The following is a 22,317-nucleotide window of genomic DNA, read 5'->3' on the forward strand; positions in this document are numbered from 1 at the left end:
CGGGCCGCGGACGCCGACAGGGAGGGCGGTCGGGCGCCGAGAGAGCGGGGACAGCGGCACCAGCGGCCGCGGGCCCAGGTGAGCAACGTGGGGGCGGATAGCCCCTCCCTGCAGCATCTCCCCACCTGCCCGAGCATCCCTCCCACGCGCGCGCTGTGGCGGTGGCCTGAGCCCCCAGGGTCTCCCTGGCTGTGGGGAGGAGAAGGGTCGAGGGCAGAATGAGCCCCCACCTCCCAACCCAGTCTATTCTCCGTGCCATGCGTGGGTCTTCCACCCAGGCCTTGTCCTTCCCAGGCCCCCCTCCTTGGGAACAGTGACTAGACTGCAGGGAGAGAGAGGCGCGGCCTCAGAAAGGTTGAAGCATCTGCTCCCACCTTCAGGGTTGCACTCCGCCAGCCTTTGCTGGAGCTACAGGACACCCCTTTCCACCCTTCACCGTCAACCGCCTTCCTCTCTTTTCTTTCTGCATTCAATCACGTAATGGCCAGGGCTGCTCCAGGGCTGTTCCTTCCCCAAGTGTTCTCTGTTGAGGAAACAATTATGTTAACTATTGAACAGGGAGGGAAACTGAGGCCCAGAGAGGCCAAACTAAAGATGTTGGGTTACAGATACAGCAAGAGTAAAGCAGGACTTGAACTCATTTCTGTCTGACTCCAGCACAGGCACTTTGATTTGCTGTGTGACTAGAGGATGGAAATACTAGCAAGGACCATGTTTTGAGGGCTTATAGATACTAGCTAACATCTTCCTGCATTATTAACTCATTTCGTCTTCAAACACCCCTAGGACATGGGTACTATTATAATTACCATTTTATAGATGAACAAATTGAGGCCCAGAGAGGGGAAGTGATTTGGCCAAGGTCACACAGGTGGTAAGTAGCCATGTGCCTACTTACAACTTTCCATGGAAGAAGGGAAGAATAACAATGGATTTTGGAGTGTCCACCTAAAGAGACAATCTCTATTACACGGATCAAGACCTAGACCCTGCCTTCCTAGAATCTGGTGGGTTGGCAACTATCTGAATCTTTTGAGAAGGGAGACATTGATTTCCTCCCTGTTCCTTCCTTTCTGAGTCACAGAATCAAGCCTGGGGTCCCAGAGGGCAGAGGAGATGTATCTGATGGTGCCCCCCCCCCCCCCGCCTTAAATTTGCAATCTGGTCGTGCTCTTGAGCATAGCTCTGGAGTGAGATAATATGTCAGTTAGCTATTGCCACAAGAATGCTGCATAGGAAACCACCCCCAGACTCAGGGTCTTAAAACACTTAAGCATTTATGTAGCCATTGGAGTCTGAGGTCAGTGATTTAGGTTGGGTCCATCTGGTTTATTCGCATGTTAGGGCGGGGAAGGGGATGTGGACTGTTGGCTGGTCTTGGCTGGAAGACCTGGGGCTTTGGCCCTGGGCTAGCCTTGCAGTGTTTTTCTCATGGGCACAGTTAAGCACAAGCAAAAACATTCATGGTCTCTTGAGTCCTAGGTTCAGAACTTACCAGCCCTTCCACCTAATTCTGTTCATCAAAGCCATGTGGCCAAACCCAGAGTAAAGGGGTGGGGCATGTACCCTCACCTCTATCTTCCATCCCTCCCACTGCCACAGTTGGAGGACACTGAAGAGTTACATGACAAAGGGTGTGGCTATAAGGAAGAATTGGAGCCATTAATGCAATTATTGGGTCCCAGTGTCTGCATTTGAATCCCGCTACTGACTAGCTATGTGACCTTGGGCAAGTGAATTCACCCCTCTGTGCCTCAGTTTCCTCCTCTGTGTAGTAGGCCTAATAATAGCCTATTTTGAGGGAATTTGTGGAAATTGAATACAATAATGCACATAAAGTACCGAGTACAGTTCAAGTGCTCAATACATGTTAATTATTATTGTTACCATATTTTAGAGTTCTGTTGATAACAGTGTTATCATTCTATCAACCATAACAGTGACAATTTGCCACGCCCCTACCCTGTGCCAGCTAAGCCAGGTGCTTTACCACAGCCCTATGGCCTGGTCAGGGTGAATATTATTGTCATTATTATTATGTCCATTTTATTTTATTTATTTATTTTATCCTCACCTAAGGACATTTTTTTTTTTTTTTGCATTTATTCTCAGATAGAGTGGGAGGGAGAAAGGGAAAAAGAGAAAGAAACATCGATGTGAAAGAGACATATCGAGTGGCTGCCACCCACATGACCCCAACCGGGGCCAGGGACAAGCTGCAACAGAGGTAAGTGCCCTTAGCGGGAACTGAACCCAGGACTTTCTGGTTCGCAGGCCAACGCTCCAACTGCTGAGCCAAACCAGCCAGAGCTATTATGTCCATTTTAAAGACAGGGAAGCTCACTCAGCTGGTGTGGTTCAGTGGTTGAGTGTTGTCCCATGCACCAAGAGGTTGCCAGTTCAATTCCCGGTCAGGGTACATGCCCAGGTTGTGGGTCCGATCCCCAGTTGGGGGGCATGCAGGAGGCGGCCAATCAGTGTTCTCTCTCGTTGATGTTTGTCTCTCTATCTCTCTCCCCCTCCCCATTCCTCTCTCTCTAAAATCAATAAAGAAAAATAAATAAATAAATAAAAATAATAAAGACAGGGAAACTGAGCACTAGAGAGGAGATAGGATTCACAGCATCACTGTTAGAAGTGGGATCTCTGAGCTCAGGCCCTGCTTCCTGCCCTAACCTGCCTCTGCCCATCCCCAGGCCTCACCTTCCCTGATGGCGCAGGTACCAGGGGAAGTGGACAACATGGACGGCCTGCCGGCCTCTAACAACAACAACCCCGTAGCCCGGTGGGAGAGCCCGGATCGGGGCTGGGAGCGCGAGCAGCCCTCCATCTTTGAGTGCTCCCGGATCAAGGCCTTAGCAGGTACCTTGGAGAGGGCAGGGGTGGGAGAGAAGAGGGAGGGAAGAGAGGGGCCTGCTGGGGTGTTGTCTGTGTACCTCGATGCCTGAGAACCTTAATGGCCTAGAGGATGGCCTAGAACTTGAATCTTTAGACCTGCACTGTCCAATAGAACTTTCCATGATGACCGAAAAATGTTCTCTATCTGTGACGTCCAATACACTGAGCACTAGTACTTTGTGGTTATGAACACTTAGAGCGTGGCCAGTGCTACCTGATGGACTGACTTTGTAATTTTATTTAGTTGTAATTAGTTTAAATTGAAATAACCACATGTGGCTTGTGGCTGCTGTATGGGGCAAGGCAGCCTTGGGACGTTAGAGATTGGTACAGTCCCAGAGGTGTGAGATTTTGTAAGCGTACTTCCTTGGAATCCTGAAATGCTGAAATGCCGGATTTTAGGACCTTAGCATGTCAGACTCAGAGATTCTTTGAACCTAAGACCTTTAGAAACAGAGACGCTCATAAACAGAATTTTATAATCACGGGCCTTAGAAATGTTAATCATTGGCTCCTAGGATCTCAGACCCTTCAAAATCTAAACTCGAATACAGATAGGTCCTTAGAGCTTTATAATCCTAACCCTTTAGAATTTTCTGATTAGAAATGTGGATCCTGAGAACTTAGAGATAGAATGAGCCCTGGCCGGTTTTCTCAGTGGTTAGAGCGTTGGCCCACCGACCAATGAGTCTCAGGTTCGATTCCAGTCAAGAGCATGTACCTCGGTTGTGGTTCATCCCCGGGCCTGGTGGGGTTGTCCGCGAGGCAATCAGTCAATGTGGCTCTATCACATCGATGTTTCTTTTTGTCTCTCTCCCTCCCTCCCACTCTATCTAATAACAAGTAGAAAAATATCCTCGGGTGAGGAATAAAAAAATAAAAAAAAAAAGACCTGGCCGGTTTGGCTCAGTGGTTAGAGCGTCGGCCTGCGGTCTGGAGAGACCCAGGTTCGGTTCCCCCTAAGAGTACGTACCTTGGTTGCAGTTTGTCCCGGGCCCTGGTTGGGTCATGCGGGTGGCAACCACTCAATGTGTCCCTTTCACGTCGATGTTTCTCTCTCTCTTCCTCTCTCTCCCTCCCACTCTATCTGAACAAAAAAATGGAAAAATGTCCTCGGGTGAGGATAAAAAAAGAAAAAAGAAAAATGTCCTCGGGTGAGGATAAAAAAAAAAAAGAAGAAAACCAGAGCTTCCTGGTTAGCACTGAAGCCCTCATGGACACCTGGGATGGTGGGTCACCTACTTTGAGGTTTTAGACCAATGTAAGCAAAGACCAGAGAACTATAGGGTTATAGAATCTCAGAGCCTTAGACTTTCAGAATTGTAGACCCTTGAACATTAGGACTGTGTATTCATGGGGCTTTAGACCCTCAGAAGAGTTTTATTATCAGCCTTAAAACTTTATGAGTAAATACCCTTCAGAGACATGTAACTTTATAATCATAAGCCTTGAAAACATTAGATCCTTAGCACCTTTGACCCTTGAGATGTTAATATCTCAGAAACATGGAACGTTATACACAGAAAATATGTATTGTTATAATCATAAAATTTTTTTTTTAATCTTCACCCAAGGACATTTTTGCATTTTTTGTTTAGATAGAGTGGGAGGGAGAGAGAGGAAGAGAGAGAGAGAGAGAGAAACATCGACATGAAAGGGACACATCGAGTGGCCGCCACCCACATGACCAATCAGGGTCAGGGACAAACTGCAACTGAGGTACGTGCCCTTGGTGGGAACCAAACCCGGGTCTCTCTGGACCGCAGGCCGATGCTTTAACCGCTGAGCCAAACCGGCCAGGGTTATAACCATAAAATCTTGAAACCCTGAAGTCAGCATCAGTTTCCTCAGAATCTCGGAATTTTAGTAACTCAGCATGTGCCAATCATGGGATCTTTGACACTAAGATTTTTGGATAATGAAAGGATGTTGAGCAGGGTGTCTGCTCCACACCCTGGGGCAGCAGGCGATATAAATGAGTGAATGGACTGGGGGCCGTGGTCAGCAGAACAGTGCGCTGGATGCCAGCTCTCGCCATGGGGAAATGCAGGCCGAGTTGCTAGCTTTGATGTTTGTGTGCAATTTCCCAATTAAAGAAATCTATATGAGCCACAACACTTGAAGATTCAAGCCATGGTTTGCCAGCTAGAATGATCTCAACATAGAGTCATGGAAACTTAAACTCATACCTTTAGACCTAAAAAAATCCAAAAACATTTTTATTGATTTTTAGAGAGAGAGAGGACAGGAGAGGAAGAGAGAGGCAGAAACATCTATGAGAAAGAACACTGATTGGCTGCCTCCTGCACGACCCCACTGGGGATCAAGCCGGCAACCCGGGCATGTAGTCTGATAGGGAATTGAACCGGCATTCGAACCGGCAGTCAAACGGGCAATCTGTTGGTGCATGGGTTGGTGTTCAACTTCTGAGCCACACCAGCCAGGCCGTTTAGACTCTTAGAAGCTTAAAATTTTGGGAACATCTCAACTTAGAATTTCAGAACTTATTATTTCATCCACAAGATATTCATTCAGTGTCTCCTCTGTGCCTGGCCTCTGCTGGGCAATATGAGGGACATAATGGTGACTGAGCCAGCTCTGGTCCTGCCCCACAGGACTTCCAGACCAGTGATAGCGTTAGATCCAGACAGATAGTGATGACACAGAGGGGTCAGGGCTGGGATGGGGGAGGCACTGGCACAGGGCTGTGATGGGAAGCCCAGGGGATATAGGAGCCCAGATGTAGTGCCTGGTTCAGTCTGGAGAGTCATGGAGTGCTTCCTGGAGGAGGAAGTATCTAAGCTCAGGCCTAGAGGATAAAGAGCAGTGATCTCTGGGGTAGAGAGTACAAGATTATTCCAGGCAGAAGGAACAGCATATGCAAGACCTCCAGAAGTTGGGAGTGACTTGAGTGAGGTGGGTACAGATGGTGAGTCAAAGATGATGGGAGAGGAGCCAGTGGGAGCCACATATTGAAGGGCCTTGTAAGCCACCATGAAGGGTGCGAGAACACCAGAGAGCGAGCAGAGCTGGGCTGTGGTAATATGAAGATCAAAGACTTTTCGAATCTTAGGATCACAGACTCACAGAACATCAGCTCTGGACCTCAGACAGCATCTAGTCTAGAGAAATGGCGTTCCCCTTTAAGAAAAAAACATTTTTCATACACTCCTCGAGTCTCTTAAAGGCACACAAACACACAATTCTGTTTATATCTCTCATGCCTACAGTTCTCTACAACCAGAACTCATAATATTGGATCCCAGACCCAAACCACAAAACCAGTAGCCTTCACATGAACAGTAACTGGAGGATGCTGCTATTCTGTAAAACCACGTTGCTACTCAAAATGCTAATATGACCTAGACTGCTGGGGTGCCTTTCCATTTGCATACCTTTGCCTGCTTCTCTCATGGTTTTTCTCTATTCAAACTTCGTGCTTTTGCATGAAGATATTTAAGAAATTGTCTGAAATGAAGACATCTGTAATAATGTCAATAATAAAAATAAATTTAAAAAAAAGAAATCAGCCCTGGCTGGTTTGGCTCAGCGGTTAGAGAGTCAGCCCTCGGACCAATGAGTCGCAGGTTCGATTTCGGTGCAGGGCACCTACCTCGGTTGTGTTTAGTCCCCGGCCCTGGTTGGGTCATGCGGTTGGCAACCAGTTGAATGTGGCTCTATCACATCGATATTTCTCTCTGTCTTTATCTCTCTCCCTCCCTCTAACTCAATCTGATAACAAGTAGAAAAATATCCTTGGGTGAGGAATTAAAAAAAAAATCACCTGGACGTGTTGCTGCAGGAGTTCCCTTAATCATGCTCCTTGGTTGTGGCTCGCTGGCATCATTATCTGTGTGGGGCCCCTCTCCTCCTTACGTTCTTTTATTCTCTTTTATCCCTGTCTCACACCAATGCCTTCTCCCCCATAGGCAACCATTCTAATAGTGTTTTTTTTTATCCTCACCTGAGGACATTTTTCCATTTTTTGTGCAGATAGAGTGGGAGGGAGAGAGAGCTAGAGAGAGAGAGAGAAACATCGACGTGAAAGGGACACATCGAGTGGCTGCCACCCGCACGACCAACCAGGGCCGGGGACAAACTGCAACCCAAGTACGTGCCCTTAGCGGGAACTGAACCCGGGTCTCTCCGTACCGCAGGCCGATGCTCTAACCGCGGAGCCAAACTGGCCAGGGCCCATTCTAATAGTTTTAATGCACATCCTTCCCTTTGCATGTGAATGGTCTTACAAAATGTGCATTGCTAATTAGTGTGCATGCAGGCAAATATTTAACTCTTTATCAAAGTATTACATGTTGCCCTGGCCAGTTTGGCTCAGCAGTTAGAGCGTCAGCCTGCTATCCAGAGAGACCAGGGTTCGGTTCCCGCTAAGGCCACGTACCTCAGTTGCAGTTTGTCTCCAGCCCTGGTTGGTCATGCGGGGGGCAGCCACTCAATGTATCCCTTTCACGTCGATGTTTCTCTCTCTTCCCCTTTCTCCCTCCCACTCTATCTGAACAAAAAATGGAAAAAAAAATGTCCTTGGGTGAGGATAAAATATATATATATTACATGTTGCCCGGCCAGTATGGCTCAGTGGTTGAGTGTTGACCCATGCACCAAGAGGTCACCGGTTCAATTACTGGTCAGGGCACATGCCCAGGTTTGGGCCCAATCCCCAGTGGGAGACATGCAGGAGGCGGCCAGTTGATGTTCTCTCTCATGGATGTTTCTTTTTCTTTTTTTATCCTCACCCGAGGACATTTTTCCATTTTTTGTACAGACAGAGTGGGAGGGAGAGAGAGGAAGAGAGTGAGAAACATCAATGTGAAAGGGACACATCGAGTGGCTGCCACCCGCACGACCAACCAGGGCCGGGGACAAACTGCAACCAAGGTACATGCCCTTAGCGGGAACCGAACCCGGGTCTCTCCGGACCGCAGGCGGGCGCTCTAACCGCTGAGCCAAACCGGCCAGGGCTCTCATGGATGTTTCTATCTCTCTCTCCCTCTCCCTTCCTCTCTCTCTTTAATATCAATAAAGAAAAAATATATCTGTAGCCATGACCTTATGTTACTAGTTAAAAAAAAAAGTATTATGTGCACACAGAAAGGCAGATAAACCATGAGTGTCCAGCATCCCCACGAATGAGTACCATCTTGTAACCAGTTCACAGATAAGGAAACAAAATGTGACAGTCCAGACAAACCCCCTCGGGCCACCTCTCTATCCCTGTATCCCAAGAGTCAACACTGACCTAATTTCTAACAGAGCACATTCCTTTTGCTACTGTTTGAACTCCATATAATGGGATCATGCAGCATGCACGGTTTTGTGTCTGGCTTCAGTTACTCAACACTCTGCTTGTGAGATTTGTCCACATCTGACTGTACTTGGTGTTCCTTCGCTGCTGTATAGTATTCCACGGTGTGACTATTCTATAGCTAGCTTGTCCAGTGACCTGTTGCTGAGCATTTGGGTTGCTTCTAGGTTAGGGCTATCACAAACTAGACTATTAAACTAGTAACTGAGAGTATTACAAAGTATTACAAATGAAACTATTACAACTATTGCTGCTGCAAACCTTCTAAGTACACGGGTTTTGGTGGGCAGAAGCGCTCATTTCCAGTTGGCTTAGACCCACTCCAAAGTGATATTGTTGGGTTATAGGGTAGGTGTATATCTAATTTTAGTAGAAACTGCCAGTTTGTAGCAGTTTACATTCCCCCAGCAGTGCATGAGTGACTCAGTTGTGTTCATCCAAACCTTGTTATGGTCGTTCTTTTTAATTTTAGCCATTCTGGTGGGTGTGTATACTATTGTGTTTTAAATTTGCATTTATTTTCCGGATGACTAATAACAACTAATGAGGTGGAGCACCTTTTCATATGTTTATTGATTATTCGGATATCTTGTGAAGTGACTGTTCAAGCCTTTTGCCTAGTTTCCTGCTTTTTTCTGATTGCTTTTCGGATATTCAGATATATGTGTTGTGAAATAAATATATATATATATCTATATATATAGATATATATATATATATTTTTTTTTTTTTGGTGCGTGCCCCTAGCAGGAACCGAACCCCGGACTTCTGGTCCCCAGGCTGACATTCCAGCCGCTGAGCCAAGCTGGCCAGGGCTGTGTTGTGAATATTTTATCCCACTCTGTGGCTTGTCTTTTCATTCTCTCTCTCCCTCTCTCCCTCTCTCCCTCTCTCCCTCCTCCCTCTCTCAGAGAGAGAGAGAAAAACATAGATATGAGAGACACGCATCGATTGGTTGCCTCCTGCACGATCCCAACCAGAAGCAGGGATCTAACCTGCAACCAAGGTACATGCCCTTGACTGGGAATCAAACCTGTGACCTTTTGGTCCACGGGCTGATGCTCTAACCTCTGAGCTAAACCGGCCAGGGCTCTTTTCATTCTCCTTTTTTTTTCTTTATTGATTTTTAGAGAGAAAGAAAGAAAGAGGGAGAGAGAGACAGAAACATCAATGAGAAAGAACATCAACTGGCCGCCTCCTGCATGCCCCCCACTGGGGATCAGGCCCACAACCTGGACGTGTGCCCTGACCAGGAATCAACCTGGCGACCACTGAGACATACCAGCCCGGCTCTTTTCATTCTCTTAATGGTCCCTTTTGATGAACAGAATTTCTTAATTTAAATGTAGTCTAATTTAATAATTATTTTTTGTATGGCTAACACTTTGTGTCTTCTTTAAGAAATATTTGCTGCCCTGGCCGGTTTGGCTCAGCGGTTAGAGCATCAGCCTGTGGTCCAGAGAGACCCGGGTTTGGTTCCCGCTAAGGGCACGTACCTCGGTTATGGTTTGTCCCTGGACCTGGTTGGTCGTGCGGGTGGCAGCCACTCAATGTGTCCCTTTCACGTCAATGTTTCTCTCTCTCTCTTCCTCTCCCTCCCTCACACTCTATCTGAACAAAAAATGGAAAAATATCTTCGGGTGAGGATGAAAAAAAAAGAAGAAATATTTGCCTACTCCAAGGTCATGGAGCTAATTTTTTTTTTTTTATCCTCACCCGAGGACATTTTTCCATTTTTTTGTTCAGATAGAGTGGGAGGGAAGGAGAGGGGGAGAGAGAGAGAGAGAGAGAGAGAGAAACATCGATGTGAAAGGGACACATCGAGTGGCTGCCACCCGCACGACCAACCAGGGCTGGGGACAAACTGCAACCGAGGTACATGCCCTTAGTGGGAACCGAACCCGGGTCTCTCTGGACTGCAGGCTGATGCTCTAACCGCTGAGCCAAACCGGCCAGGGCATGGAGCTAGTTTTTGATGTTTTCTTCTAAAAGCCTTGTATTCCTTTCATATTTAGATTTAAGCCCGAATGATATTTATTATATTTATTATTGTGTACAGTGTGTGGGGGTCAAGGTCCATTTTGCCGCCGACATGGATGTCCAGTTGAATGAGCTCCACTTACTGAAAAGACTTTCCTTTCTCTCCTAAGCTGCAATGCCATAAATCTTAGAGCCCTATACATATACGTGTTTGTGTGTGCAGGTATCACTGACCGATACAAGTTTTGTCATATTCTAGATTGCATTTTTTGCCTGATTTTCTCACTCAGCACTGAGCCCTAAGACTGAGCCATGTGGCTCTGTGTACATCTAATCTGTTGCTTCTCACTGGTGCATGGAGCCCTTGGTGCGTAGTCATCATATTTGACCCCTTCCCTCCCCAGTGATGGACGACCAGGCTGCCTCCAACTCTGATCGTGTCCCCGCCACCCATCCCCAAATAGCATTGCATTGCACACCCTCCTACAGGCTATGCACCAGGGTGAAAAAGTTTTGGGGGCCCAAAAGGGAAAGAGTTTCTGGGTCTTGGGGATGTGCACTAGTTTAATTAGACTCTGATGATTTTCAGAACGGTTGCCCCAGCAGGCATGAGGGTTATAATATTCCCATATTCCACCAGTACTTGGTGTTCTGCTTCCTAACTATTCTCAGACTAATTTCCAACATATCATTTACACATTAAGTCTCTCCGTATCCTTTCTCCTCAACCAGTAGTGGGTAAAGGAGTAGTTCTTCCTCCGCTCTGGGGAAATCTGAATGTATTTCAGATAAGAATAAAGTCTTATTCTAAGGAAATGTATCTCACTAGTGACTGCTGCAGTGGAGAAGAGCATATGAAAGATGAAATAACTCAATATGAGCACATGGCAGAGGTAGGACAACTGTCATTTGGCTCAGAGTCTTCACAAGCCAAAGGAACCTGTGCCAGGAAGCTGATGGCCCCCTCAAAGGGGTAAAACAGAGGAGAGTTTAATGAAGGGGCTATTTACAGAGGTGTGGACACTGGAGACCCTCCAGGGCTGAGGTGGGGTGGGGGACAGGCAGTGGTGACATGGGAGAGAGGCCTCCCCAGCCGGAGCAGGGGACGCAGGAGCAGGGCCAGGCACTGCCCGTAGCTGGTCAAGCATGGGGGAATACATTTCTTGGCCTTTCTTCTCTCCTCTCATCTGCTGTCTAAACCCAGTAGAAAGTCTGAGGCCTGTGAGGGCTAGGGAGCCCATTCACACGGTCCACTCCACAGCAGGTGCAGAAGAGTGGTGGGTGGCGCTGGGAGGGCTAATGAAGACGCCCTGTCGCTAGCCATACACACTGAGGGTAAACATTCCGTGTCATCTCAGGTCGGAAGTGGCACTCGGGGACATGTTTGGCTTCACCCTCACTGTGTTTTATAAAAATGAAATTCATTGTCAACATTTAAAAAAAAAGGAGAGCCCTGGCTGGTTTAGCTCAGTGGTTAGTGGAGGACCAGAGAGTCCTGGGTTCGATTCGGTCAAGGGCATGTACCTCAGTTGCAGTTTGTCCCCGGCCCCGGTTGAGGTCGTGTGGGTGGCAACCAGTCGATGTGTCTCTCTCACATCAATGTTTCTCTCTCTCTTCCCTCTCTCCCTCCCACTCTATCTGAAGATAAATGCAAAAAAAAAAAAAGAAAGAAAGAAAGAAAAAGAAATTCCACTTTATACCCATAGGATGGTCATAATAAGTTTTTTATTTTATTTTTTTTATCCTTACCCGAGGACATTTTTTTCTCTTTTGCATTTATCTTCAGATAGAGTGGGAAGGAGAGAGGGAGGAAGAGAGAGAGAAACATCGATGTGAGAAAGACACATTAACTGGTTGCCACCTGCACGACCCCAACCGGGGCCGGGGACAAACTGCAACCAAGGTACATGCCTTTAGTGGGATCCGAACCCAGGCCTCTCTGGTCCGCGGGCTGATGCTCTAACCACTGAGCAAAACCGGCCAGGGCCCATAATAAGTTTTTAAAAACACACAGAAGCCCTACTCGATTTGGCTCAGCAGTTAGAGTGTTGGCCTGTGGTCTAGAGAGACCGGGTTCAGTTCCCACTAAGGACATGTACCTTGGTTGCAGTTTGTCCCCGGCCCTGGTTGGGTCGTGTGAGTGGCAACCACTCGATGTGTCCCTTTCACATCGATGTTTCTCTCTCTCTCTTCCTTTCTCTCCCTCCCACTCTATATGAACAAAGAATGGAAAAATGTCCTCTGGTGAGGATAAAAATAAATAAATAAAAACACACAGAAAATAACAAGTGGTGGCAAGGATGTGCGGAAATTGGAACCCTCCTACATTGCTGGTGGGAATGTAAAATGGTGCAACCCCCCGGCTGAAGTGCCTCAGTTGGTTGGAGCATCTACCGTGCACCAAAGGGTTGCCCAGTTCAAGTCCTGGTCCAGGCACATGTGGAGGGCAGCCTGTTGAAGTTTCTCTCTCACATCCATGTTCCCTCTCTCTCTTCCTCTCTCTAAGCATGACCTCAGGTGAGGATTAAAAAAAAAAAAAAAGGCGCAGCCATTTTGGAAAATAATTTGGCAGTTTCTCAAAAGGCTAAACATAGAGTTACCACAGATTCAGCCATTCCAGTACCAGGTTTGTTTGTTTGTTTGTTTGTTTATTTATTTATTTTGCATTTATCTTCAGATAGTGTGGGAGGGAGAGAGAGAGGAAGAGAGAGAGAAACATCCATGTGAGAGAGACACATCGAGTGGCTGCCACCCACATGACACTAACCAGGGCTGGGGACAAACTGCAACCGAGGTACGTGCCCTTAGCAGGAACTGAACCCGGGTGTCTCTGGTCCACGGGCCGACGCTCTAACTGCTGAGCCAAACCGGCCAGGGCCCACTACCAGGTTTATACTCAGGATAACTGAGAACCTGTGTCTATAGAAAAACTTGTACCTGAATGTTCAGAGCAGCATTATTCATAATCGCCAAAAAGTGGAAACAACTCAAATGTCCCCTAACTGATGAATGGGTAAGTAAAATGTAATATAGCCACACATGTCATATTATTTGGCCAGAAAAAGGAATAAAGTACTGATCTGTGCTACAACATCAACAAACTGTTGTGTTTAAAAAATTTTTGTTCTTTATTGGTTTTGGAAAGAGAGGGAGAGAGAGAGAGAAACATTGATGAGAGAGAACATCGATTGGCCACCTCCTGCATGTCCCCTATTAGGGATCAGGCCCACAACCTGGGCTTGTACCCTGGCTGGGAATCAAACTGGCGACCTCTTGGTTCATGGGTCGACGCTCAGCCACTGAGCCGCACTGGCTGGGCCAATATCAACAAACCTTTAAAACATTGTGCTGAGTAAAAGAAGCCAGACACATAAGGCCATATATTGTGTGATTCCATTTATGCAGCATGTCCAGAATAGAGAAAATATATTAATATTAATGGTACCTGGGCCTGAGAAGACAGGGCTTGAGGAGTGACTGCTAATGGGTACTCTTCTTGGGGTGTTGAAAATATTCTGATATTAGATAGTGGTGATGGTTGCACAACTCTGTGAATATACTAAAAACCACTGAATTTAAAAGGGTGAATTTTATAGTATGTGTGTGTATTACAGCTCATACTAATGCTGTTATTAAAACCATTTCTTTTTAAAAAAATATTTTTTGCCCTGGCCAGTTTGGCTCAGCGGTCAGAGCATTGGCTGGCAGACGGGAGAGTCCCAGGTTCAGTTCCCGCTAAGGGCACGTACCTCAGTTGCAGTTTGTTCCCGCCCCAGTTGGGGTAGTGTGGGTGGCAACCAGTTGATGTGTCTCTCTCACATCGATGTTTCTCTCTCTCTCTTCCTCCCTCCCTCCCTCCCAATCTATCTGAAGGTGGATGTCAGAATGTCCTCAGGTGAGGATAAAAAACAAACAAACAAGTATGTTTTTATTGATTTTTTTTAGAGAGAGAGAAAGAGGAAGGGAAAGAGAGCTAGAAACATCAATGGGCTGCCTCCTACAGGCCCCTTACTGGGGATGGAGCCTGAAACCCAGGCATGTGCCCTGAGCAGGAATCGAACCAGGATCTCTCAGTCCAGGGGACGATGCTCAATCCACTGAGCCACACTGGCTGGGCTAAAACTATTTCTTTGTAAGCAAGCAAGGCAGACATTGCACACATTGCACACGTTCTTCCACGCCGCTCTCATTGGTAGTGACACCTGAGAGTAAATGTATCAGGAGGCCTCGCTAAAATTAAATGACAGTTTTATTCAAGGGTCTTAAGATTTGCAATTCTGGCCCTGGCCGGTTTGGCTCAGCGGTTAGAGCGTCGGCCTGCGGTCCCGAGAGACCCGGGTTCGGTTCCCGCTAAGGGCATGTACCTCGGTTGCAGTTTGTCCCCGGCCCTGGTTGGTCGTGCGGGTGGCAGCCACTTGATGTGTCCCTTTCACATTGATGTTTCCCTCTCTCTCTCTCTCTCTCTCTCTCTCTCTCTCTCCCTTCTGCTCTATCTGAACAAAGAATGAAAAAGTGTCCTCGGGTGAGGATAAAAAAAAAAAAAAAAAAAAAAAAAAGATTTGCAATTCTGCAAACACTACTGGGTAACACCCAGAGTGTTTCGAAGACAAGAGAAAAGTTGAGTCAAAAGGACATTCTTGAGAAGCATCAGTCTCGCATTCTTAGCCTCTGGATTGGTCTGAGATGGTGATCTTTTTTCCCTACGTTCTGCTCACGAACATTCTTTTCTGAATTCTTCAGAGGTTTATCTATGGCATGTATGTCTATTTCCCGGCATTGATGCACATCTGAAAGGTTCAAAAGCTATGTCCTCAGCCTAGTTACAGTAAAACAAACTCTGTTCTCGCTGTTTCAGCCCATTCTAATTTAAGTGATTTTGTTAGCTTGGCGAAGGTGACTCCGATTCGTTTGTTCACTCTTTCCTCAGCAGTCATCTGCTCCACCTGGCCTCAGGGGTGTGGGACACGGAGTGTCTAGCTGGCAGTCCACCTGCTACCAGGTGGGAGGCAGGGCTCCTGCCCTCAGGAACACTGGGTCCAGCCTCCTTCCTCTTCACTCCTCACAACCTGTCATGTGCCAGGTCTTACTCTTTCATCTCTAAATAACGCTCCAATATGCCCTCTTCTCCCGTGTCCACAGCTCCGCCCTCCTCCAGCTTTGACCCCTCTCTCCCGAGTCCCTCAATCTCCTCCCTGGTCTCCTGGCTGCCATCCTTGCCCTCTCTGATCCACCCTCCCCACAGCAGCCAGAGATATTCCTGAAACACAGCTGTCATCCTGCCCCCCACCCCATAGGTCCTTCAATGGCTTCTGTGCCCCAACTAATCTGAGCTCTGTGACAAAAGAACTCTGGCTGAATTCAGAGCCCAGCGCAGTGGGGGACACTATAGTAGGCGCTCAAATATTTATTGCGTGAATGGACAGCCAGCTGGGGTAGGAAACAGGGAGGGCTTCTGGGGGAAGTGATATCTCAGGAAAACTTGAAAAGACAAAGGAACTTGTCTTCAGGTGGGCACCGGAGGGTAGGGGAAGGCGTCCAAGGCGACCTCGCACAGACCTCATTGTTGCGAGAGCTGGGCCCGAACCGTGGGCGATGGGGGGCTGGGGTGAGGCTGGAAGGAGGAATTCCTGGGGAAGATGGGGGGCTGGGGTGAGGCTGGAAGGAGGAATTCCTGGGGAAGTTCTTCGGGGAGGCGGGGGCTCATCAGAGTTTGTCCTTCAGATGAGCGGGAGGCCGTGCAGAAGAAAACGTTTACCAAGTGGGTGAACTCGCACCTGGCCCGCGTTGGCTGCCACATCGGGGACCTCTATGCCGACCTCCGGGACGGCTTCGTGCTCACGCGGCTCCTGGAAGTGCTGTCCGGGGAGCAGCTGGTGAGGGGGCCCGGAGGGCTGCGGGGGAAGGGGATTGGCCTTGGGGTCTCTGGCTGGACTAGGACTGGGGCCCGGGTAATGATGGGTGGAGCGTCCTAGAAGCCCCCCTCCTCGGGTTGGCAGGGGGCGTGGCACAGGGGTGGAGCTTGGTTGTGAGAATCTGGAGACTGTGCCTTGGAACAGGATCTGTTGAAGGTGAGGGCCAGGGTTGGGACGGGACTCTGGGCTTGGGTGGGGCTCCTTTGGAAGGGGTGGGGCTATGGGAGAAGGGGGGAGCTTTATTAGAAAGAACTAGCCTGGGTGATTTGGTGGCAGGGGCAATGGCTATAAAATAGGGGCAGAACTCTGTTGAGGTGGGTTCTGTGGTCGAGGGTACGGTCATCGGAAGGGGATGCCTTGGTCGTGGGAGTCTGGGGGACCAGACAACTCTTGTATGTGTGTGGCTTGTTGTGTGGATTACAGTTGTATTTCCGGGCTTGGATGGGTCTTCATTGGGAAGGATGGGGTTCCGATAGGACTAGAGATTCATTAAAGGTCCAGAGCCTGGAGCTCGAAGCCTTGAGGGGCATGGCTATAGAACAGAAACAAACGCCACGGGGAGGAACAGAGCTATAAACAAGAGGAGAGTGTTTGGGTGGGGCGGGGACAGGAATGGGCGAGGCTCCAGGCAGGTGCCTGAAAGGCTGTGGCTATGGAACCAGGGGCAAAACTTTGGTCGCCTAGGGCAGAGATCCAGGAAGGGCGGAACTCTGGGTACAGGCAGGGAGCAGAGCTTAACAATAAGAGGTATAGTTATCAGGTTGGAGGTGAAGCTTTGCTAGAAGGAGTGTGGACAGGAATTGGAATAAGCCACGAAGGGAACTGGCTCTTGAAAGGGTCTGGCTACAGGAAGGGGTAGGATTCTTTAGGTCCTGGGTCTTTGATAAGACTGAAGGGGCGTGGTCTGGGCTTGGACATCCAGGGGGCTCGGGTATGGGGTGAACTTCTTTGAAAGGAGGGGGGCCCAGGGTACAGTACTCTAGGTCAAGCCCTCCATCTCTCAATGCCCGCCTCCCACCCCCACCCAGCCAAGGCCCACGCGCGGTCGCATGAGGATCCACTCGCTGGAAAATGTGGACAAGGCTCTGCAGTTTCTGAAGGAGCAGCGCGTGCACCTGGAGAACGTGGGATCGCATGACATCGTGGATGGGAACCACCGGCTGACCCTGGGGCTGGTCTGGACCATCATCCTGCGCTTCCAGGTGATCCCCAAGTGTCTGCTGCCCAGCTGGCCCCGAGGTCGTCCCCAACCCACCCAACCATTCATTCCTTCATTCACTCCAAAAAATTCTAATATGCTCCAGCAACCCTGTTCCAGGTGGTGGAAATGAAAATAGTCATCATTATCACGAGCATCACTATGATCATCATTTACATATGTTTTTTACTGTGTTCCAGGCACTGTTCTAAGCGCGTGGCATTTAATACACACGACAACCCCATAACCTAAGTACTATTTATTATTCCATTTTACCAGCGAGCAAGCAAGCCCAGGGAAGTGAAGGTCACACGGCTGGACAGTGGAGCTGGAATTCAAATCCAGACACTTTTGCTCCAGTTCAGAAGCAAACTAGACAAATGTCCTGCCTCTGTGGACAGATAATAAACAAATCTATAAAAGCATAAACAAGTGGTGTATGGGAAAAGGGCCAGCCCTTGGCAGAGAAGTAAAAAGAGCTTTGCAGAAGAGATTATGATAAATCAGGAAAGGGATATAAAATATTAGGTGGATGGTATTGACATTCTAGACTGGGTGATGGGAGGAGGGCTCTCTGAAAAGCTGACTGCTGAATGACACATGAAGCTGGAGGGAGAAAGCATTCCAGGTCGGGAACACAGCAGAGGCCAAGGCCCTGAGGCGGGAATGGGCTTAGCTTGTTGGAAGTACAGAGAGACCAGTGTGGCTGGAGAATTGGAGGCAAGGGGTAACGGAGGAGATGAGGTCGAGGGGTTGGCAGGGCCTAGGTGATCTCTGATAATCAGTTTGGATTTTATTCTGTCTGACATGGGGAGAGATGGAGAGTTTTATCAAGAGGATGGGCATAATCAGATTTAGAAGAATCGCTCTGGATTAAAGTGGTTGCCAAAATTGGGGGCTGGGAGCCCAGGGAAGAGTCTGGAGCTGGACCTGTGGGTGGGGCATAGAGGTGAGCAGGAGGGCAGGTAGGGAAGATGCTCAGGGGTTAGTGGGCATGCCATAGGGGAAGGGGAAGGGTTGAGAGGTGTTCAAGGCTCAAGGCTCTGGCCTGAGGACTGGGGGGTAGAGGAGCCACCCTGAGACAGGGCGGGGGAGAAAGAGCAGGGAGAGACACTGAGGCCATTTGGGGACGTGGTGGTCTCAAGTGTTTGGGGACATCAGTAGGAGGCATTTAGGGATCCACTGAATACTGGGAATGGAGCTCAGAACAGTGGTGAAAGCTGGAGGCAGGTATGGATGTTGTCAGTACAGAATGAGGAACGAGACCCTTGGGTTGGAGGTGGTGGCTGATAGCTGGAGCCTTAAACCAGGGGCTGGGACCTCCTGGGAACCTAATTCTCCACCTTGTACCCACATGCCAAACTCAGCTCCTGAGTCTAGGGCCCAAGTGTCAAACACCCACCTGAGTTTCTCAGACCTGCTCTAAATTCTGGGTTCTCCAGAACTTTATTGAACACCTACTATGTGTGATAACATGTAGTAGAAACAAAATCAACATCTGTTACCGCAGAAGATAAAACAGATACACATCACGTGGCCCTGGAATTTTTACAGGGTAGTGAGTGTGTTAGTCTACTAGGGCTGCCGTAACAAAATATTGCAGACCAGGGGTTTATTTTATTTATTTATTTATTTATTTATTTATTTATTTATTTATTTTTATCCTCACCCGAGGATATTTTTCCATTTTTTGTACAGATAGAGTTGGAGGGAGAGAGAGAGAGAGAAACATCGATGTGAAGAGACACATCGAGTGGCTGCTACCCGCACGACCAACCAGGGCCGGGGACAAACTGCAACCGAAGTACGTGCCCTTAGCGGGAACCGAACCCGGGTCTCTCCGGACCGCAGGCCGACGCTCTAACCGCTGAGCCAAACCGGCCAGGGCATGCAGACCAGGGGTTTAAACAACGGAAATGTCTTCTCTTTCTTTTTTTCTTCTTTTTTGTTAAACATCACCCAAGGATATTTTTTCCATTGATTTTTAGAGAGAGTGGAGGGGACAGGGGAGGGGGAGAGAGGGAAATGTTGATGTGACAGAGACACATCCATTGGTTGCCTCCTGCATGTGCCTCAACCAGGGCCGGGATCGAACCTGCATCCCAGGTATGTGTCCTTGACCAGGAATCAAACCTGGGCCACACTGGCCAGAGACGAAATTTCATTTCTCATAAATTTCAAGGTCAAGGTGCTGGCAGATTTGGTTTCTCCAGAGGCCTTTCTCCTTGTCTGGTCGAGGACCACATTCTCTCTACGTCTTCACATGGTCTTTTCTCTGTGTGGGCATGTCCCTAGGGTCTCTTCTTCTTCTTCTCTTTTAATGTTTTTGTTATTGAGTTTTTAGAGAGAGAGGAAGGGAGAGGGAGAGAGACAGAAACATCGATGAGAACATCGATCGGCCACCTCCTGCATGCCCCCCGCTGGGGATGGGGCCCACAACCTGGGCATGTGCCCTGACTGGGAATCAAACCGGTGACCTGTTGGTGCCTGGGTCCACGCTCAACCACTGAGCCACACCAGCCGGGCTCTTCTTTTTTTAATCCTCACCTGAAGATATGCTTATTGATTTTAGAGAGAGGGAAAGGGAGGGAGGGAGAGAGAGAAACATGGATAAATTGTCTTCAGTATATGGGAGGAAATTCCACCCAACTGAGCCACACCAGCCAGACTTTCTTTTCTTATAAGGACACCATTCCTATTAGATTAGGGCCCCACCCTTATGAGCTCATTTAATTCTAAAGCCCTATCTCCAAATACAGTCACACTGGGGTTAAGGCTTTAACTTAGGAATTTGGGGGGGAGGACACAATGCAGTCCATAGTGGGGAGATGCTAAGCCAGATGAAGAAATAAAATTTAGAGGTGGTGATAAATGCTAAGAGAGTAATCAGGCATGGAAGGGGGGTGTGCAGTTTGGGTGTAGATACTGAAATGTAAAATCAAGCAGTTGGTCAAGTCCTCACTGAGGTGATGTGAGTACAGACTTGAAAGAGGGGATGGAGCCTTGTGGGGACCAGGGGGAAGGCTATCCCAGTGCAAGGCCCTGGGGAGGGAGCACGCTGGTAATTTAGGGAGAGGACAGAGGTCTCTGGAGGGGAGAGAGGTGTTGAAGATGAGGTCAGAGACATAACGAGAGGAGAGTTTGAGGACTTTTATCTTCACCCAGCGTGAACTGGGGTCCTGGGTTGAGGATAGGAGGCAAGTGATCTAATGTGGGTGTTCACAGGGTCCCTCTGTCACTCAGAGGACAGACTGTGGGGCGGGGCAGGGAGACTGGCCTGGAGGCCACGCGCTAGTTCAGGTGGGAAATGATGATGGCTAGGGTCAGGGAAGTGGCCCGGACGCCAAGGGTGGCGGCATCCCTGGAAACTGAGACCCTGACCCACTGCTGCACCCCCCTCCCTGCATTGTGGATGCCCTCGCCCCCTCCTGAACCCATCTTCACACTCCTGAACCCCTACCCCAGCCTGAAGCTGCCTCTCCCATCTCCTCTGTCACCTACTACCCTCCCTGGCAGCAGGATGGGGGTGGGGCCTCACAGCCTCAAGCCCTCCAGGCCCCCAAAGCTGAGTTTATATCCTCACAGATTCAAGTCATCAAAATCGAGACTGAGGACAACAGAGAGACACGCTCTGCCAAGGATGCGCTACTCTTGTGGTGTCAGATGAAGACAGCTGGGTAAGCACCCCCACCCCGACCCTGCAGGCTGGGCCCTAACCTCAGGGTTCCTCTGAGGATGCGTGCAAGGGGCAGCTAAAATCCTAAGGGTCAGAAGTTACCTGTGGAACTAATTAACTGTAAATAAAACACATCTACTCTTCTGACCCTGACGAATACACCGGTATGACAACCTGGAAGGCCAGGTTCAACTTAGAACTTGGACTCCACAGAGATCGATGATGAAAGTGGATTGTCCCCAGCCTCCTCCCCTCTCTCTCCCCCAGCACATCCTGCACCTCAAGGGGCCTCATGTGCACCTGTGTGGATCCTCCAGCTCTAGGTTCCAGCCTCTGGCCCTCCACACTCAGCTGGCAGGCTAGCAGGGTACACACCCGGGCTCAGGCAGCTTGTGTGGGAAATTCAGGGTCCTCGGTGCCCTCAGTGGGGTTGAGAAGGGGGATGCCCAGGCTCTGCTGAGCATGACCTCTGGACTCCCGCCTCTCTGCCCTTTGAGGAGGGCCATGGCTTGAAATTCAAGTGTCCTCTGGAAAGCAGTCCCTGGGAGGAAAGAGGGAGACTGGGCATTGTCTCTTATCCTTCTGGGGCTGGCTGTCTTGTCTTGCAATGCAATCCTCCCTGTGTCAGCTGTTACCTGTGTGTCTGCTTTTTCTTGTTGTTATCTCTCTCCCCCTCCCTCCCTTCTCTCTCCTCTCCTGTCTCTCTCCACGCTCCTTTCTTTCCCCATCTCTATCTTTCTCTCTCTATCTCTCTATCCCTTCTTCCCTCTTTCTTTCCTTCTCTTCCTTCCTCCCTCTGCCTCCTTTTTTTTTTTTACTCCTCTTCTGTCTCAATCTCTCTCTGTCTTGATCGCTATCTCCCTGGCTCATTGTGTCATCTTTCCATCCATCCATCCATCCATCCATCCATGTCTGTCTGTTTCTCCCTCTCTCTTCCCTGACTCTCTCCATCTCTGCCTCTGTCTCTCCCTTCCATGATGCTAGTTACCCTGAGGTAAACATCCAGAATTTCACCACCAGCTGGCGGGACGGCTTGGCCTTCAATGCCCTCATTCACCGGCACAGGTACCACCTGGCCTGGGGCAACCCAGCCCTGCCCTGCCCCCTACCCCATTCCTCAGGTATGCACCTGTACATGTGTGTATATAGACGACTCACAGACACAGGACCTATGCCTTTACCTCTGTGCACACATATACACGTCCCTTCACACACACAGGTGCAACACCCACACAGACCTCTGTCCAGGCCGCATATCCTGTGCACACACGGAAACATGTGAACCTCCGCACAGATGTGTGCACACAGACAGTCCTGCATATACCCAACCTGT

General features: G+C 48.9%; 1 protein-coding gene across 1 annotated transcript in view; it reads left to right on the forward strand.

Moving 5' to 3' along the window:
• Window positions 1–22,317, forward strand: part of SPTBN4 (spectrin beta, non-erythrocytic 4) — a 74,407-nt gene continuing 52,090 nt past the window's right edge. The window contains exons 1-6 of the mRNA XM_036275729.1: window positions 1–78; window positions 2,697–2,862; window positions 15,920–16,071; window positions 17,139–17,312; window positions 20,894–20,985; window positions 21,969–22,049. Of these exons, the coding sequence (XP_036131622.1) occupies window positions 2,712–2,862; window positions 15,920–16,071; window positions 17,139–17,312; window positions 20,894–20,985; window positions 21,969–22,049 (650 nt within the window). The 5' untranslated portion in view covers window positions 1–78; window positions 2,697–2,711. The remainder of the gene's footprint in view (window positions 79–2,696; window positions 2,863–15,919; window positions 16,072–17,138; window positions 17,313–20,893; window positions 20,986–21,968; window positions 22,050–22,317) is intronic.

This window comes from Molossus molossus, unplaced genomic scaffold, assembly GCF_014108415.1.
Source record: "Molossus molossus isolate mMolMol1 unplaced genomic scaffold, mMolMol1.p scaffold_m16_p_21, whole genome shotgun sequence".
Taxonomy (NCBI): domain Eukaryota; kingdom Metazoa; phylum Chordata; class Mammalia; order Chiroptera; family Molossidae; genus Molossus; species Molossus molossus.